At 37.5% G+C, this 21,028-nt stretch overlaps 1 protein-coding gene across 2 annotated transcripts in view; it reads right to left on the bottom strand.

The window, feature by feature from the left end:
- CPQ (carboxypeptidase Q) overlaps positions 1-21,028 on the bottom strand; it is a 133,648-nt gene that overhangs the window by 91,573 nt on the left and 21,047 nt on the right. For both annotated transcript variants that reach the window (XM_069005190.1, XM_069005192.1), the window contains exon 3: positions 9,017-9,224. In XM_069005190.1, the coding sequence (XP_068861291.1) occupies positions 9,017-9,224 (208 nt within the window). The remainder of the gene's footprint in view (positions 1-9,016; positions 9,225-21,028) is intronic.

Raw genomic sequence — 21,028 nt, 5'->3', positions numbered from 1 at the left:
CAGATCCCTGGAGCACTTTAACACATAAACTGAGGTCAGTGGACTTCAGGCAGAAGTGGAGAATATAAATCCAAGACTTCAGGTTTACAATGCCAAGAAACAAAGTCATACAAGCAGAACAGACCATGAGCTGTGTTATCTGCTCGTAAGATAAGACAGAGAGAAACATACTTGTCAACAGTTAAAGATACGGTTTTTCCTTTCCTTCACAAAGAAAAATGTGACCTCAGGTCCTCTTCCTGATTATTTGAAAAGTGAAAGAAGAAGATGGAGGACATCACATTTGAGACCTGAGTAATCTTCTCTTGGCAAGAAGCTGGATGACAAAGATTTCTCATTTGGAATGGTAGAATATGCTCTACTCTGCTGAGCAGCATGCCACAGAAGGCAGTGTCCTAAAATTATCTTATGTATATACTCGCACACATCTTACAGTAACAAATTCCTTTACAGTGAAATTATTTCATGAAGTACCTTCTCACACAAGCAGCAGATTAAACTTGGCACTGAAGAGGATGAGGAAAATCTTTGTCCAGCTGACATCACTGAAAGTAAAAACTAAGCACAACGATAAGTCCAGGTACACAATTTAAAAAATAAAGCCCAGAATTAAAGAAGTAGTTAGACAGCATTAATATCATTCCCCACATTAAAATATTTTAAATGCACAGAAAATTCTACTTCTATTTCCTTATCTGGACTCCAGGGGAAAAAACCCACTAATGTGGTGCAATTTCTAACGCAGTATAGTTTTCACACTGTTTCATCTTACATCATGTTATTATTCCATTCACCCTCTACATGATAATGTCTGATTAAATTAATTGGAACACAGGGGTTTTTTTCTGAATAATTTATACCAGGACATTGTAAACTGTTTTTGAGACTAATATTTCACAATGATGGTTGTAAATTCAAACACTGGGAAAGAAATCAGATGTCAAGGATTTATGTAACTACCAGAAGAGTACACATTTTAATATATTTTTGTTCAAATCTGTAAACTAGTCTATGGGATAAATGACAGAATAAAAACTAATGTGAAAAGCAAATGCAGACCATGAGGAACATGCTTTTCAGCATGTATAAAGAAGCAAATCTACAGAACCTGTAGTACAAAATATGTTTTCTGACCCTGTAATGTCCTTTTTCTCCTTTGTGACTTCAGTAAAGAAAAAATGGGATCTCAGTTCTAAACAAATAAATCATTTTACATTTGTAACAAACACTATTGAAAGGAGTAAAACAGCATTTAGTCCAAAATTCCATTTACCTGTTGCAATGAATTAGAATTATATTTGTGCACAATGAAATTCTAGATAACTTACATATTACATCATGACATATTGTTAGTATAAGTACTGACAGTAATTGAGAAACTCTATGAACAAAACTCATTCTTTGATTTAATTAAGATCTTTGCCTGCCAGACTCACAAGATCTTCAACATTTTATTAACAAGCATTTTGGACAGATTTTACTGGTATTATGTGTTTTACAGGGTATTTTGCTTTGCCAAACCATAGTAAATACTTTTGCATCATTGAAATTACATTTACAAAAAAGCTAGAGTGGCAAAGTTCAAGATCTTTAAGGTCTCAGAAGCCTGGGCAGCTTCTTCTAGATTGAAGTATAAACTACGTAACAATGGTATTTTAAAAAGGAAAAGAACAAACGATATTAACATTTTTAAGCATGTACTTTGTTAGTAGACCAAGGTCTTGAGAACAATTCTAGTAAAGACCACACCAACTGTGTCAGCTTATTGTTTACACCATCTATCCCCACTCCCAGATCTCACAAAGTAGCACTGTGATGCATAAAACCCTACAAGTCTACCCACAATTCAGGGGCTGGTCCCATGTTTCATCAGCTCTCTCTGCCCACCAAAACTATGACTTCTGCTACATACTCTACTACATCCTTGAGTAACCATCTCAGTTGCTGCAATCACACAGTTCTTATTAACAACTTTGCTGTCAGTATCTCAGTGTGATTAGCAGACCAAGTTCTTTCCACCTTTCACTTCAGTCCCAACCTGACCATTTTACATTTCACTTCTTTTAGCAGTTCCCTTTCACTCCATCAGCAATGTCAGCTCTGTCCACTAGGTAAAAATCTCACAGTCAGATCTCCCACTTTGGTCCTACGTGCAGGAATCTCTGAATCTGTGTTGAACAGCCCTCTACATTCAACCCACATACTCTTAGATAAGCAGTTTTCCATTAGACTTGCATGGAAAATACGTATTTTTTAGCATGTCATTCATGAAAAAACAAGGTCTTGGTAGGCCTCCTGTTGTACAAGGTTAAGCATATAGTCTGCAGCTAACAAGTACAAACATGCAAGTACAGGTATTTGACAACCCTTGTAGAGAATAGTTGTTTTGAGACTAATTCTTGACACTCGGCCCTAGTCTTTCTGGCACCTACTTATTCATAATTAAAAGAAAAATATTGTTTCTTTCCTCCTTCCTCCTCAATATTCTGGTGTTTCTTACTTCATGCCTCAGGCAAGTTTTACATCTGCCGAACCCAGGACTACCCTTTAGATATTCTTGCATATCAGAATGCAAGAAAGATGCAGTGTAATTTTAGAAGATAACTTTTTCAATGTGGAGGAAAAAAGCTTTCACAACCATTTGTAAATCCTATGTGTATTTGTAAATTATTACTGAAATAAAATCCCACAGTAATTCTTTAAACTGCTGTGTGGGAGTAGAGACAAAGGAATGGATGGAAAGAAAAAATATTATAGCGTATCTGTTTATACTCACACCGTCAAAAGGACTACAAAACTGCATGCTCTGGTGAATTTGCTGGCCAACAGAACAAGCACTCTAAATGTTACTTTTTAATTTCTAGTCTCAGAATTTAGCTGGTTGCAGTTTAGGATGTAAAGGATTTAAAACACAACCAAACACTCTGAACAGCAGTGCACAGAGGAAAGGTCCAGCAAATAGGTTTGGGCAGAAACCAGCCTAGATTCAAACAAAGAAAGGGGCTGGGGTGTGCAGCCAACGGTCATATACATGGTGATATCTATGACAAAGCTCAGGTGGAAGGCAGGAAGCTCACTGCCTAGACTTACATCAGGGGAATAAAAATAGAACATATATAGCAGGGTGACAGCCTCATTCCATTCTTCCAAGCTCCACTTGACTCTAGTGAGGAAGGCCACCTAGACATCCTCATCCCTTGGCACTGTTGCCCTGGTGCAGTAAGCTAGGACGTTGCCAGGTGCACGCCAGTGAGCTGAGACTGCACACTCTAAGAAGGTGCTGCTCCCTGTGGAGCAGGCACTGACGGTCGCTAAAGCTAATACATTTTTCCTTCATATTGCAATGGTTTATATGCAGTGACAGCAACTTCGCCTCAGCTGGCAAGAGGAGAACCCTTTCAAAGAGTTGCTGGTTTGCCTGCACCTAGTGGATCACATCCCTTGGTCCTCCTCTGGTATCACCAAGCTGGGACACAGAGAGCTTCAGATGTCTTCAAGATCAGCAGAGACTGCTACCACCCTGACCATCTGCCCCACTCTCACCTGTGCACTTAGAGACATGGTCTGGTCATTTGGAAAATACCTGAACTTCATAAAGGTCACACTACACTGGTGAACCAGAACTGATTCCTTCAAGAAAAATTATATCAGGAAAATAATTTTTTAAAATACCTAAGCTGTTTTGAATCTTTCTTCTGCATATAAACATTCACTTGTTCCAGCAATATTTCAGACACCCACCTCTAAGTAGTACAGTGTTTTTCTGCTGTTGCCCCTGAACAACATCAACCCCACGTGTACAAATGAAATTTAAGTTGTAGCTATTGCATACTCAGATCATGATGTTTCTAAAAAATACGATTACATTAGGGTGCAGTGGTCATTTAATCAGAAGGCAAACTACTGCCAAGTTCTCCCTAGAAGAACTAAATCCTAAATGCTTTCAGTCAGCTCTTGGGTTTTAAATAGGCAATTCAAGTTTTAGAATATTTGCCAAGCTATACACCACAAAATCCAGAGTGGACTTTAGTCTTAAAATCTGATAGGCCTTCTGGTAGTTAAAATAATTAAATAAATTTTTTTTTAAATGATCACATTACAAAGAACAAGTTTCCTCCATATCAGTTTCATATTAATTGGACTGTTTTCATCATGACAAGACCTCTGTTTAAGAACAAATGACAACAATGTTCTCACAAGGCACAGGATAAAAGACAGCCCCCCAAATAATAGTAAAAAAGACAGTTATTAATAAAACAAACACACCCAGAGGGTACTACTTATTTCAGCAAATATAAACAAAAATACTTCAAACAAAATACAACGTTTCTTAACAATGCCAGTGTTCTTTCTTTACCCTTTCTCTTGTTTCTTTTTTACCATTTCTTTTTCTACTTCACTGTCATGTGAAGTTCACTGTCATGAAGTAATGGGCTGGCACTCTCAAAACTTTCAAAACCAAATCTCCATAATAATCTTCTAATTCTTTCAAATTCACTTAAATTCTAGCAGCAACAGGCATCAGCTTACAGTCACAGGAGAGAGGCTCACAGAATTGTACTTAGAAACCCTTTCAACATTTTGGAATGAATAGCAAAACAATCCACATGGAGAAAATGTGATAATGGAGCCATAACATGATGGCATCAAGCTCTTAGAACATTTCTCCTCAAAGCTCTATTGTATGCATGATTTACTTAGAGCACAGGGATATCTGGAAGCCACATCAAAGAGCTAATGGATAGACATTTTGTTAACATATGTAGAACTGATGCCAGGCCATAAAACAACACTGCACTGAGTTTTACACATCTTCAGAAAAGTCTGGTTGGTTTGTGTTGGATTTTTTTTTCTTGGCGTTGGGGTGTATTTTTGGTCTACAAATTATTTCTTCTGTTATGTGCATGAATGCCTAACAGGCTCAGAAGCCTGGACAATTTTTATGTTCTCTTGTTCCCTGGATTTGTGCCCAGTATCACAAAATCTGAGACAGGGCTGATCTTTGAAACTGGGAAAGGAAGAAGAATGAAAAAGTAAATAAGCATCTATTTCCTTTGCAGAACAGGTTCTGTTACATCAATCACAGACTGGTAAAGAACCTCACAATCTATGTTATTACCTTAGCATCTCTGTTTCTCAGGTCATCCCTAGGACTTTCAAAGCCCTGTTCAAACTTGGCTCTAAGCTACAGTACATTCTTCAATGGTCTTTCATGTCTATGGTGTTCAAAATACAGACACTTTTCAAATGGTACATACTGTAGATATGGCATTCCATAAAAACAGGAGGCAAAAAAGCTTTGTAGAGTGAATTCCTGGAACAGCTCTCCAGGATTCTGAAAAGGCCACTTATAAGCTCCTGTGTTTCTGCTCTAAAGTATTTATCCTGGATCACAGAATAATGAGCAGCCATTAAATTTATGTATTTTGTAGGGCACTTAGGAAACAGATTTTCCATCACTTAGTAACTGTAGGATAAGTAAAACAGCACTGCACACCAAGAAACACACAGTACAAAAGGACACTGAAAGTCAAGATTGTAGAAGAGTTGTATCTTTATCCACTTTGACACCTTTTCAGTTAATCACATATTTTGTGGTTCCATGTTTGGCGCATTAGGTACACTGAAGCCAGATTAACAACAAACAGCTGCTATTTATAGCATTTCCCCAGAGATGGGAACGGTTGCTGCTGCACTTTAAAACCAATCATGTTACATCTGTATTAAAATGAGAAGACAAACATGTTTTACTGCCAGCTCTGCCTGAATTTCAAATGAAAACCACATTAGTTAACTTGTGAATTTCTCAGTCAGTCAGTCTCCAGTGTCAGCTTACACAGTTTAAATAAAACATCTCACCAACACACAATACAGCACAAAAGGATGCTGACAGCACGGGCCTAGGTGCAACAGAGTGCTCAAATACTCCTCCAAGATAAAAGTCAGGAATGAACTGCCAGTGTCTCTAACCTGCAATAGCCTGGACCTCAGCAGGTTCTGCTACCATACCTTTGTCGTTTCACAAACTTTTTGGCTCAATTGTCAGCAGTCATACAGGCTGAAATATGTTAAATCCTATAACCCACAGGTTCTCTACTCTCACTTCTGTCCTAAGCACTGTGAGAATGGGCTCCCAAGCTCGGAAATGTTGCCAGGCCATCAAGTCATAGCATGTTTGGTCCCACTGCTTCCCATCTGTTTGCAAGAAGAAAAGGCTGATCTTGAATTCATTATCTTATAGGCACAGGCTCACCTCCTTTGGGCACCTACAGGTTAATGAGGCCTCAGCAGGTACTAAACAAGGACCTCAACTCTCATGAGGCTGGTGGATGTCTCTTCTCCAAACATGCATGATTCATGCCTGCCCTGACATAGGAAGAGTCTTATCTGGAGAGAACAGTCCTTTCCTAACTTAGAAGGAATAATACAATTATAAACAGAACAGAGATATTGGTGAGACACTGAACTTTACTGAGAGCATGACAAAATCCATTTCCTTTTTCTGTTCAGACGCTTTCTACACCACCTGAAAACTTGATACCGCAAAGTCGCAGCTTGCAGTAGGTTTCACTATACTTTTTTTCCAGCTGTAACGTTTGCTTACTGCCTGCTGGCTGGTCAAAGAGAAAGGATAAATTAGAAAGGAAACCTGAAGTATCAGTGGGTTAATCTTTCAAAAGTACTTGCCCATTGGGTGAAGAGATGCCCCAAAAAGACACAGGACATCTGCACTCATGTCACATCATCGCCTCTGAAGATGAATGCATCCCTGAGAGCTTGATGCATCACAAAGCAGTAATCACATTTCTTTTACTGCTTTAGGTTACTTGGAAAAGCAAATGTGTTGAAGTTAAGCACAGGTGCCTAAAATAAGGTTTGCAGCTTGAACAATTCTGAGTACCTGTTTTGATGATATCAACATTTCTTGCAGCAGCAATGACTTTTAGAATGCTAAGTCTAAAATACAGCAGAACTTTAGGAGAATATATAAAAAATATATCAACTACTTTTTTTCTGTTTTCCTTAACATTTTCCTAGTTTTACCCCCCAAAGCTCAATTGCTTTATGCAAGAATCAACATAAAACACTTGGAAAAATGACTGAAAAAGGAGGAACTGAACTACATATGCTGCAAAAGTGGTAAAATAATAAAAAAAAACCCACAAAGCAAAACAAAAAATAACATACCCCCCCCCCAAACCCTAAACAGGTAAGAAAAAAAATTATTTTCTCCTTTAAAGTATTTTAATATTGCCTGTAACATAAACTTGTCAGACAAATATTATTTCAGTTCATGGTGATTATTTTTAATAAAAATGTTAAAATTCTGGTCAATATATAGATGAACACGAGTATACCTAAATGTGCAGTTACATCTCACTTTTTACCAGACTTCATACACTTCCTTCAGTGTCCTACAGTGACCCTCATTTTCAACTAAGTTTCAGGGGTTTAAGTTATAATTTGTTGCAATACCTGTGACCAGTTATGTTTCACAGGTTTCAGCGTAATTTTAAACTGCGTTGCTTTAGACCTTTGTAAGAGCAATACCACCCACTGTTGATTTCTCACCCAGAGTTCAGAGATCCAGATTTGGGTTTGTTTTGATTCAAAACTTAAATTGAAATTTTGGCCCATGGAAATGGCACCTTTCTGTTCCTCTGGATTTGTACTGCATTTTGAAACAATTTGACATAGAGGGCATTGTAAGAGATTGGATCTGCAATATATTATATTCCCTAAATAGCGAGACAGTTCCCATTTTTACCAGAGTAACGCAGTGGAATGAGCATGGTGAAGCACCCATTAAGGCTCCAAAAGGAACTGAGTACTAAAAAACTTAAACATTCATTTGTTTTATTTTCTGTTTCTTGGTTACATTTTCAAAGTGTGTCCACTACCACTCCCATTAACATCAGCAGGAGGCTTGTAAATAAGCCTTTACCCAGTGTTTAAAAAACCTGAGCTTGTCAGTGGAAGTAGTGAAGAGATCCCAATCCACTTCATTACTTAAAGAAACAGAGCAGGAGACCAAAGAGAAATCAAGTACAGGCAAGCACCCTAACATATCTTTGAAGTCTACATTTGAACACTTCACAACCTGAATTGAAATGTCAAATTCTGAAATACACCAAACATAATTCAGGAAAGATAGCCTATTAACTGGTTGGAAACATGGTTAAAAATGCAGATGACATAAAATTAAATTAAATGCACCCTAACAAGGAAGTTGGAGCATTTAACTTGGTAAATATGTGATTCATGAAGCTAGACTCACAGGTGATGTTATGTAAACCAATCAACCATCAGGATAGTTATTTTTCCCCTGCCCAGTGATCCAGCTGCTGAAACTGTACAGTCATGCTAACACTGAGGATCTCTAGACACCACAAGCCAGAGCTACAGAACTGTCATCTCAGAAAAGATAAAATCTTTTAAGAGCTATGCCTGGTTTTAAGGTCAGAGATAGTCATTCTTCTTCTCCATTGAAGCCATAAAAATACAATGTTTAAAAAGCCTTGTGGCTCAGTAGGTACTCTAGCAGCAATTTCTAGTGCTGCTGTAATTGAGGTTGCATCAATATTTTCACAATAAAACATACTGCCAGAAAAGTAATTCCATGCTGTAAGCTGACACAGAAGATCTTGTACCAGGTACAAATCCTTCAGCACCATGAGTTTAGTTTGTATGGTTTTTAGCTAAGAAGTTGGAAGAAAAGAGAAAGCAAGAAGAAAAGTCTTATAAATGGAAGTCAACAATGTAGGATTAAGTAATGTTCAAACAGAATTGGTGGTGCAGATGGTTTATTCCAAACACACATACAACACCTGCTAAACATAGTCATGAAACCTGTACCTGAAAAAAAGACTGAAAAGCTGAAATGTCTAAAATAGAGAAGAGTGTGTGAATAAAAGTTACTTGTTTTAGGGATTTCTTAGAAAGGGCTGTTCTTTTGGTTTGTTTCTTCCATATTTTTAAAGAAAAAATGAGGGGGTTTTTGTATATTTTCACCCACCTGCTCTGGGTACTTGCTTCCAACTATCTCTGCCACAGTGTTAAAGGATGGAGAGTCTGGATAGGTCTTAGCACACATCTTCAGGTGCACAACAACCTTAGTGCCGCGGAGAGACATTCGTGACATCATTTCAGCATCTTCCACAGAGATGCAAGCTGTGGGAATTTGGGGTACATCAGGCTGGTAACTCTGCCCCCCAGTATGTGGACTGTTAAAAAAAACCAAAACCAACACAGTATTAACAACTCAGCTCTGTAATTTTTTTAGCATTACCGTAGAATTATTAAAAAGAATACATTCATGACCATCCCCACCATATTCTCAAAAGGGACATAGTTACAATTTTTAATAAACCTTTTGACAAAATACATCAAGTATTTTTACACCAATCAGAATATCTGACTGTTACTATTATATAGAAATCTAGAAATCTATTCTTTGTCAGCTCTATTGAGGTCATTGCCATGCTTTGACAGGCCTTGATATCACACTCTATTCACTGCTTTACCAGAAAGAAAAGCAATGAAAAGTCTAAGTGAACAGGTTGCCATAAGTGCATTTTTTTCCTGTGACAAGTAATGAAATTAAAATTCACTACTAAATTTTAATGCTATTTTCCAAATAACAGGAATTGCAGAACAGATGAGGTTGGCAGGAATCTCTGGAGGTCATCTGGACCAACCCCCCCCCCCCCTCGAGCAGGCCACCCAAAACCAGTTGCTCAGAACCACGCACAGTGTGTGAAAATCTTCACCTGTGAGCCTTCTCAGAGTAGCAGACACATTTCGTTAATACATTTAAACAACGACAACAAAAATTAAAATTGGGTTATTTTTAAGTCTTCTAAACTGGAAAAAACCCCACTTAATTCCTGGAGGAGATATTAAGGAGGAAAGGAGAAATCTGCTTTGTAAGGTTATAGATTAGGTAAAATTGAAGAGATTATTCAGTTCTATTTGTTTAGAAGTATAAATCCTTCTTAGCAATAACAAGTCATATTATCATCAATAACATAACCCACAGAGCAGATATGTATAAATATTTATTGCACATGAAAATACTAAAAAACAGTTACAGAGGTCTTGCAGGAGCTGTTTCAGAGTATAGATAGAGCTGCTTATTGAGTGGCAACAGTTCAGGAAATTGTTGCTCCCAGTTGTTTACAGCCGAACCTCAATCAAAGGCCGGTGCCTCTTCCCTTCAGCTTTGCAGGTCAGGTGACCCATAGCTCACCTTTGAAATAATGTTTGCCCTGAAACTCAGAATCTCTTGTGCCATGAAATACTCCCTGAGTGGGATAAACTCAGGTAGACTTATAAGTTCAGATCCTTTTTTCCATTTTTTTCTTTCCCTTTGTTGGAAAAAAAGAAAAGGCACCCCTTATCCCCACTTTTAAACTGTGATAACTTGCTGCATATGTTTAATATTTCTTTGAGTGTTTGGGGATAAACCCAGCATGTTAATCAAGAGACTTTCCAAACAATGTAAAATAAACAACAGACTGAAAAAAAAAAGAGAGATGACAACTTCATGTACTAATGTTAAAAAAACCAAAACCCTACATTCAGCGACTGAGCAGAAACTGTTTGTTTCTGCTCGTTTTAAATGAATGCTTTCACCTGTATCTTCTGGCAAGTTTATGTCTTAGTATTAACATGGTGTGAATGCTCAATTGCAGTAATTCAAGTTTTATTACTGATTTCACCATCCCTGTTATTTCTCAGAAACCCCTAAAATTGTATTTGTTTCTTCAATTTAGCCAATTTAGATCATGGACCCTAAGCATGATCACTACAAAGACACAAAGCAATATCACAGTACTGTATATTCCTAATGCTACAAGGCAAACTCACATAGAAAACATTTGTGGCAGACACTAAGCATCCTGGGATGCACCTGATTAAAGTTTATATGCATGCAAAACATGCCATGTGTTAAAGTTTATCATCAACATAATAAACTGCTTAATAAAGTGCCAAAGAGTACATTAAAAAAATCTAAATAAAGCAAATTAAGCACCTTTTATGCAGAGATAACCAAGAACTGGAAAGGCTACTGACCATATGGCAAGACCTGAGCAAGCATTAACTAAACAAAATAGAAATTACTAGCAGACTCTGTGTGTAACAGATAGAGAGAAGCATTCCTGAGTTTGGCTCAAAACAGGGCAAAGAGGATGTAGTTCAGGATAAGCAGGAGAAAGAATTTTTGGGGGGGAGGGTGGTGGGGAGGGATGACAAGGAGGATTTTTTTTCATTGAGTTTGAACAAACGAGATTTTGTGACTATTATTTCAAAAGAAGAAGGATCTTATTTAAAAAAAATTAAACTCTCTCGCATTTACCATTCCTTGCACCTTGAAAAGAGAGGAAAGCATCATATAAAAGCAGCTATAGAGATCACAAAGCAACCCTGACTCTGAATCAGCATTCAACTTTACCATTCAACATTGGTACCTACAGGCAAGCAAGGTGCACCTCTGGCATTTCCACTAACACCTGGGAGTGATGTCAGCATCTGCTCCTTCAAACACACACTCTCTCTGAGAAATGCTGTCATCCAACAAAGCCTAAATTAATTCTGCAAAACTTTAAGGGTAATTAGGCCATTTAATATATGATATCCCCAGTCCAACACCATGGTTTGGTGTTCAGAAGAGATGGTAAGTAGTTCTTCCACTATTTTTTATTTACTTAACAAAAGCACCTGTTTTGATTTTAGATCTAATGAATCACCTCATATCCATATTTAAACTATTAACTGAAAACATATTAATGTTAATACAAACTCATCATTCTTGTTCAACAGCTGACAAGATTCAGATAAATAAAGTGGTTGAGTTTTCCTTTTGATAAACCCCTAGATTTCACATCTTGGAAAAGTATTTAAGAGAAGTGTCATGGTATGAATAACAGCAGAGAAAATGCTCAAAAAAAAAAGAGCACATTTTCTCTGTTAAAAGTACATGTCAGATGACTAGTAAGAAACAGATGTGTGTTCTATCTTACACGAAAGTGTAAAGGGAGGCTAAAAAACTCAAAAAGCAGCTAGTTAGTTTCTCTTCTGAGTAAAACAATCAAATGTGGAGAAACTAAAAAATCTGATTAAAAGATGTGCTGCTGGTGTAAGGTCAGTTCTAACTCTTGTTACTGTGGTAGCTAACCTTGCATGCTTCATTACTTTGTTCCTGCACTTCCAACCCTTATCTCTAAGATAAGCTAAAATGCCCAGGGAAAAATAAACCATGTAAGAACCAGTGCTTCAAGCTAAACTGGATGCCCTGATGGAAAACAGATCTCAAGTAGAAGCCTTAGGAAATGATAGCAATCTCCTAAAGGGAGAAGTAACCACAACATTACAATAACTCTAACATGGCTAAAAGAAAAAACAAAAAACCAAAAAACCAAAACAATCAAAACTTGATTATACAAAAGCTTAGAAAGATTTCTTTCAGCCATAATGTGTATACACACACCCTCAATGCCCCATTCTTCACATCAACCTCAAAAAGCAATCTAGAGTTGGGAAATATAAAATCTGTGTTGCATAAGTATTGCCAGTGTTGTCCTAAGTTTGCTCATTCAGACAAACACATTACAAGACTCTAATTACATATGTGACCACCCATTTTCTACAGGACCCATGCAAAATTCACTGTATGAACCACATGTAAACTAAAAATTCATGTCAGATCAGCTAGTTTGTTAATATTGACTTAAATAATAAAATACATTCCTGAATAGAAACACAACTACATTAATCACCAGCTATACCCACAGCAAGATCACAGCCTTAACTCTGTAACAGGCTCACATCTTGCTCATACTTTGCTTTTGTTTTTTCACTTGTATATTCTACATATCACAGAAAACCCCCTCATCATATACAAAGCTTTACACTTTAAAGGGAGTGATGGAACATACTGTAGCAGAACAGAAGGGAAACTAAATATCTTGCTCTGACAGTTAGCTATGGAGAGTAGCTATTCACGAGTGCCTCATGCCTGTAACTTTCTCTGCATCAGGAGCAGCATGGCAAAGCCTGAACTCCATGCAAGTAAATCCCCTTTTCCAGCACCATAAAGTCCTTACAAAACAAAAGCTGTCATTGTGCACACTCCAACTCTGTATCCTCTTCCCAGATTCTCACCATTATCTGGATAGAAAGGCCAAACTGTAATTGCAATTAGTCAAAATGTCAGAAGTATTGTTAATCTTCTCAGAAGAATTAGGTCTATAAAAATAAAATCAGTACTATTCCCTATTTACAACCACTTGGCAAAATATAAAAGAAATAAATTCAGCCTAATTCTGTGTTTCTGTCATCATTTGTCCCAAGATTTGCTTGCTTTGTTTGCTTCTTATATTGTCTTTGTAAGATTTGATTTCTTGGTTTATAGTAAGCTGAAAAGATATCAAGACTGTCAAATTCAAAATCAAAGAGGAATACATACAGAAAATTTTAAGAAACTGCAGAGTAAAAATACAATAAAAATTGAATTAAATAAACCAGTAGTCTGTTACCAAGATTAGAATATCTGGAATCCAGCCACACAGTGTCTCTTCAAGATTTCTTTGCACCAATCTTTAACTGATGCAGCATCAGCACAAGTGTAATGGAGTGTAAGAAAGGCTCCAGAAGCTACCAGCCTTACCAAGGAAAATTCCCTTTGGAGAAGAACACAGCATTATTCTGTCACTACATGGACTCCATTTAAATTAACATTTAGAAAATTGCTAGGCACTTGATAAAATTAGGCTTTACCAAACAAGCACAATAGCCTTGCCATAAATACACGCGTCTTAAGTTACAGAATGTAACTTACACACGTTTGTATTTCATTATAATATTCAGTAACATACACACCAAGAGAATTCTCCAATAAGTACAGAATTTTTAAAAATAGCATGGATTAGATATGGTTTGCCAAACAGGAAGCAGAAAACAACTCTGATTAGTAAAATGATCAACTGAAGTTCAATGAATTCTACCCTGGGACTATCCAACTTCTGGGAAAGTAGAACAGCTTTCCAAGAATCTGTAGGAAGTGGAAGTTTGCATCAGCTGCTCTTCAACTGAAAAAGAAACTTGCTGGATCTTACAGACACGAGGATGACTCTCCAGCAGCTGACATCTTGAGGGAACTATTTAAGTAATACACCTGTTTGGCCTCCTTCTGCTCAGTACAAATCACCAAGCTCTGTCCTTCTGTGTTTACATCCCTGCCTTGTGAGAATGCAGCTGCCTGCTGCACGCTACCATAGGTACACTAGGAGAGGACACTATTAGGAGAGTACTCCTGGAGCGAACACCACTGACAATCCTAATTGCCAGCAGCTGCAAGGATTCTGGCTTCATAGGCTTTGTTTTTCTTTTTTTTTTTGGTTGAATTACTAGCTTCTCAGCCTTGAGCACAAGTCTTATTTATATTTTCAGTGACTCCCTCTACCACCACAGACCAATGTGCACACAGGAAATATTCAGAAAACCTCACTGAGAACAGATGTTATATTTTATACCTTCAGGAAGAATATAAATAAATACAAACAAACAAACAAACAAGAAATCAAAACCCAAAACAACAAACCCTCCATTTTCTTTACTTGGAAAGCAGCAAATCAGACAAAGAGGAATCACAAGGCTAGCAACACAAAAGCAAACTGAGTAAGAGGTAGCTGTCTAGAACACTGACCTGCTGTTCATACCTTCTCCATTTAATGATGTTTTTCATTATTATAATTAACTCTTACATCAAAATCATCATGCACAAGTGGGTGTGAAGAGGCATTAGAGCTTTCAGGGTACCATATCAGTCCTTCCAAGTCTCTGATACATTACAAATAGGGAGTAGCAGAGAGGGTCAAGCTCTCCCACACACGGGCATATACATAGACACCAGAAACATGAGTCTGCCCTGGCACTGAATGTAATACATCATGGGGCAGTACAGGGAGGTTCCTCCTCCTGTCAGAAGATGGTCATGCTAAAGGGTAACGCACAGTCAACACTCAGAGAGTTGAAGGAAAAGGGTAGGGATAGAGGATATTGGTCTTACCACCATAAAACTTCTCCCTTTTAATCAGCTGACCACCAAGGTAAATGGAGGGGAGCAAGGTCTAAAAGGAGGCAAAAGAAAGTCTCAAATTCACAGAACAGGGTATGGATGGTGCTTTTCTCCTTTCCTTCCTTCTCTGCACAACACACCATTCAGAACAGTATGTTCTTTGGACACTGTCCTCCACAAAAACTGAACCTATCTTAAACTCATGCATTTAGGAATACCTTCTTCCTCCAATAAGCTGTGGCAATGCAAATGAAGCCTCATGAAGATACATTTTTAAAGTGTAAAAAGTAAGACTTGAGTATCAACAGGAATACAAAGGTAGTCTAGGAAAAAAAACGTAAGGTAGGAATGGGAGTGACAGAGGGTAAACATGTCTCTGAAGTCAGCCGGAGATAAAACATCTCAGTACCAAAGGCAACTATGTGGATGGATTAAAGGGGAGAGTTTTTTAAAGTAAAAAACTAGACAGTACATAGTTACTATCACCTCAGATAGCATGGAATTAAATCCCAGAAGTAAAACAGAAGAGAGGGAATGAAGAAATCTAGTAATCTTTTCTTCCGTTTATGAATACAACTGTTTCCACTGAAACATTTCCATTAACCTCTACAGAAGGGGGCAGGAGAGCAGGAGAGAAGACTTAAAAACCTAACTGAATATGAAGAAGAAAGAGAAGGGACTGACCGGATTCAATTTCAAGTAGTGAGCAAACTAAAAGCCACTGCAAGACACTTGTCCAGGTGAGCCACTATTTTCTGAAAAAAACCTGAAACTCAGAAACATCTTCACTACATAAATGTTTCTTTCACTCCCACACATCTAATTACTATAGAATATTAAACACCTTTTTGATGTTCTGTTAAACAATCCAATACTTCTGCCATTCAAATAAAAAAGAGAATAAAAAATGTTAGTAAAAACAATACAGAGGTGTTTACCACTTATTTTTCCTCTCAACTGAGAGAATTCAGTAGTGTCACTTGAAAGGGACTGCTTTAACTTTGCCTGATTATTACATTTGTCTGTTATCTAGTTCACATATTATACAATTACACTTACGCAATGTAAAATGCAATATTAATGACTAAGTGATAAGAAAACTTTATCTAATAGTGTATTACACTTATTTGATAAAATCATTCTCCAATAAATGGTACATTTTTATTTCCAAAATTCAGGCAAGTCTTGCCTATCAGTTCGAAGTTACAGATACCCTGAATTTTTCATTTTTGAACCTGAAATCCACTGTAAGCAGAAAAGTTCTTTTTAGGAACAGAATAATTTTTAAAGTTCATTATAGTATTATAACTCTGGTGAACAACTAAATATTGAGCAGCCCAGCAAAATGTCATGCCAAGTGTGAGTGTTCTTTCCCCAGCTGTATTTGTTGACTGTGGCAGATTCTCCCAAAAGCTTCATAATCTACATCAGATGAAATAAAATTCCCAATAGGTATGTATTTCCTCTGAACAGCTCCTTTCCTGGCAATTAATTGTGTCTGGGAAACGAAGAGTGTCAGGCTGAAAAAAAAATTAAAAATTTCCAGTGCAAGCCATGGTTGAGAGAATGATTGAATAAGTTCTGGGGATCTTCCCATGCTACACATTTCTTTGGGAGCATGCAGGAAAAACACCTGGTACAGAGCAGTTTTCATAAGGAAATTAATGCAGGGGTTTTCTGAGAAAGTAGTTAAGTCTTGAGAATTCAAGTAATTTTATTTCCCCAAAAGGAAAAGAGAAATTTCTGACGAAATGCAACACTTTCTCACTGTTTTGTTTTTGATATCAAGTTTGTTGTGCTCTTCAACATACACTATATAGTCATACTGTTTTGCTTAATGTTTGATGGTTTGTGCTCTTCCCATTTAATCCTGGAGATACAGCAATTCCTTCATCATCTTCTGAATGGGAGAGAAAAGATTATTCTCAATTCCACTTTTGCAGTTTATGGGTTTCTTTAATATCTAATAAAGAGTGCCTATGAGAGTCTGCTGGAAGAGGGATTATCTAAAACAATGTAATTTTCTCTCATTTTCAGTAGTTGATCCATGTTGCTCAGGAAAATGCTATCAGAAAAAAGGTAGCAGGCTGGAGGCTGGTACAATAATGATCATCACTTTTACAGTCTGTACATAAATTAAAACACACAAATTATTTTGGACCTTAACCAAGAGATACAGGCACACAGCCAGTCAGATCAGATGAATTGTTGAGGTGACGTGGATTTAGGGACATGATGAGATTCCAGACTACCTGAAAAGTGACAGCTGTGAGAATGCCAGAGCTCTCCAAGCCCACCCCTGGTAGCTCCAGGAGAAGAGAACTGCCAGAGAGGACCACAGGCTTCCCCACTTCCTCCTCACCCATGTGTCCAGGGTCTCACTCGTGTTCAGGCAGCCTCCACGAGGAAAGGCATGCAGCGAGTCACCTGCACTCAGCCTTGGGTACACCCCACAGCCTTAGGGCTCAATACCGGAAAAAAATGAAGATAACTTAGTGCAACACTGCAAGACAGTAAAAGAATGAAGTGAGAATTTTATTCCCAATGTTCAGGTGCTAAGTAGTTATTATTCCCCCACCCCCAAAGTACACTGTGCAAGAAAATTATCTCCCTGATTGTGAGTGATTAATGTTAACACTGAGACCATGTACATAACTTCATGAATAATATTTATAAAATTTTTTTTTTTTAAACTATACCTACTTAGAAAGAAGAGTTTCATATAATTTTTAGAAGCAGAATTGTGTTTTACAAGCTAATACACACAGGCTGAATTACCTTGCAGCTGTCAAGCTAAAATTTCTTCCTCTAAAATACTCTATACTACATTTCTGTGTAAGTGTAGTGGAGTTAAATTATTCACTGGAAATTGTACTTGTTTCAAATCTACCATGTCTATAAACAGATACTAAATTATACAGAACTCAAATGAGTGCAATTCATAACTATTTATCACATAGTTTAAAGCGATTGTTTTGTAAGCGCAGCCCAAAGATCACCTGCAGTTTGCAAAGCCTTTGTACACTCAGCTCTCAAAGTGGGCTTTTAATAATTTCATCTACATGAAGATAAACTTTCACTGATTTGCAGGTGAATCTTGTGATGTAGCCCGTACACTGATTAATAAACAGAACTCCTGTTTTAAGGGGACAGTGCTTGATCCTTGATCTGACCACTGAACAGTTCACCTGCAATGAACAGTTGATGGTTGATGTGACCCAGGATACACTGCAAATCACACAGCAGCACTTCTTGCTGCCAGAGCTATGAAACTGTTAAGCAGCTTTGCTGAAAAAATGCTGATAAAACAACTTCTCCTTGGAAAGTCATGATTTGTCAAACATTTGGGGGAAACAGACCTGTCTAGAAACATCCTTATGAAACCCTGACAGTAAGACTGTCCAGCTCACAAGCTCTGCTCCCTGTTAACCTTTGGAATGTCCTCCTGAAAAACTCATGTGGAGGTGGAAATTACAGTGCATTTGTGGCTAGAATTTCTGCCACAAACATATCTGGACTAAAACTATACAAAACTAAAAGCTTCAGACACCTTATGTGGGAGACCCTAGAGGACTAAATGGAATTCTCCTTTTCATTTCTCAGGAAATTTCCACAGACAAGTGTCACCTAGAAGTCTAATGCTTTCCAGTGGTGTTCTCCAGTTTTTTGTCATCTTATTGCAATTGCCAGGATTCTGGCAAACTTTCACTAACTCTTAAGCCACTCCATTAAGTAAAATCAAAATAGTGAAGGAATAAAAAATACCACTCTATGTGGGAAGGGTTAAAGGAATCCATCACTGATTGTCACTCAGAAGTATCATACAAAGATTTGCATGACTAAACCTAATTTTAGACCCTGAAAAACAGTTACACTTCTAAAAATATAAGTTGCAGCTGCACTTGTTATTCCAAGTAGCTCTGATAAAGTTTTCTCATGGGTCTGCCTATTCACATTGCATTTCTGGCAAGACTGAAATGTTAGCATCCTCTCAGACACTGCAGCACACCATTTCTCTTTTCCTAGATTGTCAGCATTATAAACTCAGTAAAAGAACAGGGGAAAAAATCCCCATAGTTTTGTGGAGGTACAGACTTGGATGGTCTCTCGGATGAACTTGACTGCCCAGGATTCTGGCTGCATCTGGACAGTGTTGAGTCCCTTCTCAAAGTCTTTTGAGCTTGAGCACAAAAGTACATCCCTCTAATGGCCTTTATGGAGATACAAAGCATGTACTCAAGTTGTCTGGTCCCTTCACGTAGTTTCTGGCACTCCAGTGTCCCCTCAACAGCAACCTTCTCAGAGCCCCAAACTGGGAACCCTGAAAATTGTTCTTTCCTTCTATAGAGGCTGCAGATAGAGATACTCAGAGGGAGACACAAACTCTCCTCAAAGAAGGATCACAAACTACTTCCTGAAGAGGTGCAAGCAATACACAGATTACAGAAGAATAGCTAAAACCTCCTTACATCTCTCCTGTGAATTCACTCTTTCCAAACCTCAGATTTTTGGCAAAATCACATCTGAATCCCAGAACCTGATTTCTAAAGTTCATGTTGTTCTTGATGATATAAAATTGTTACTAAGAAAAAGCTTCTTTATTTTTTTGAAATTCCAGCTCCTTTGTGCTCTTGTCAGTGTTGTTCAACTCTCTCACGGTGAGTTATTACTGAATTGAATTCAAATCCTTTGAGTTACAGTCAACAAATTCTTTTTGAGCATTTACATTTGAAAATACGATATTCCTACATAATGAACTGTATTTTCTGTCATTCACCTCCTGCCAGAGCCTTCCCACAGATCTGAATCTCAATCTAGCAGAATTCAACAATCAAACTACAAAACCTGAGAGAACCCCATGGTTATATAATGGATTATTTATCAGCAGTAGTCACCCACTGCTACATGGTAATACAACTGTTACTTGGTTTTGGCACACACAAATTGTTGCAGAATCTACTATTTACTATATAAACAGTTTAGAAGAGCTGACTTTTAATGTTGTCTTCTTTACAGTAAACAATGTACAATTGTTATCCTAAATTAACATTCAAAAAGTACTAATACTTCTTATAAACAGGGAAAGAGAGATAATACTGTGAACTGCTGAAGATCCCACAGGGGCACAAGGCAGAGTGATGAATGGAACTTCAAAACCCCTAGGTTTTGTTGATTCACATGATTATTCTCCCTCATCTGATACAAGTATCCTTTGTTCTTCGGTGCACAAATGTCTAGAATCAATCTGGATTTTTTAGAGCTAAACAGTACATAGTTTCAATATTTCTTGTTGAGGTATTTTTGTGTGCTTCACAGTCACAGGCAAACTAATGTGAAGAAATCCAAACAGATACATGTCAGAAATTATGTGATACCTTTCTGCTCCTTATTCTTAGAAGAAAAGTTCTTTTGCATTCACAATGGATTAAAAAGCCATGAAGTGCAGTCAAAGCTTAATCCTGCTTAATAGTAATAATAATAATAATAAGCAGAAGCATATAAAAGACAACCCCTTTCTGTTTCACAGGGTATTTGCAGTATTCACATTAGACAGCCAAGGCAGAAGTACTGTGAATAGTAACCAGGAAATAAAGGCAAGGTGAAACAGTTTAGCAGAAGTCACAGACCCTAGTCACCTAACCAGCTAATGGAAACAATCTATAAACACCGAACAAAAGTCAGATTTAAAAAGCAAAGTTGGAAGAGAACAAAGTTACAGCTTTAGGTTTATACCACTGTCCAAAATATAGAAACAAAATGAGAGAAAGTATAAGATGCCTGAAGGAGTGGACAACAGGCAAGTAATCAAAGCTGGCATCACTGGCAGAGCAGAGACAGGAGTTGGCACCTCTCATTTAATAAACCAGATGGAGAAGGATTTTCACCATTTAGCCCTACCCTGCAGGCAAGACAAAAGCATTAGTATTTGATGCAACAAGATGGACACAA

The sequence above is a fragment of the Aphelocoma coerulescens genome, chromosome 2, assembly GCF_041296385.1.
Source record: "Aphelocoma coerulescens isolate FSJ_1873_10779 chromosome 2, UR_Acoe_1.0, whole genome shotgun sequence".
In the NCBI taxonomy this organism is placed as follows: domain Eukaryota; kingdom Metazoa; phylum Chordata; class Aves; order Passeriformes; family Corvidae; genus Aphelocoma; species Aphelocoma coerulescens.
The sequence above is the reverse complement of the archived record's forward strand: the minus strand, read 5'-3'. Positions and strand labels throughout refer to the sequence as shown.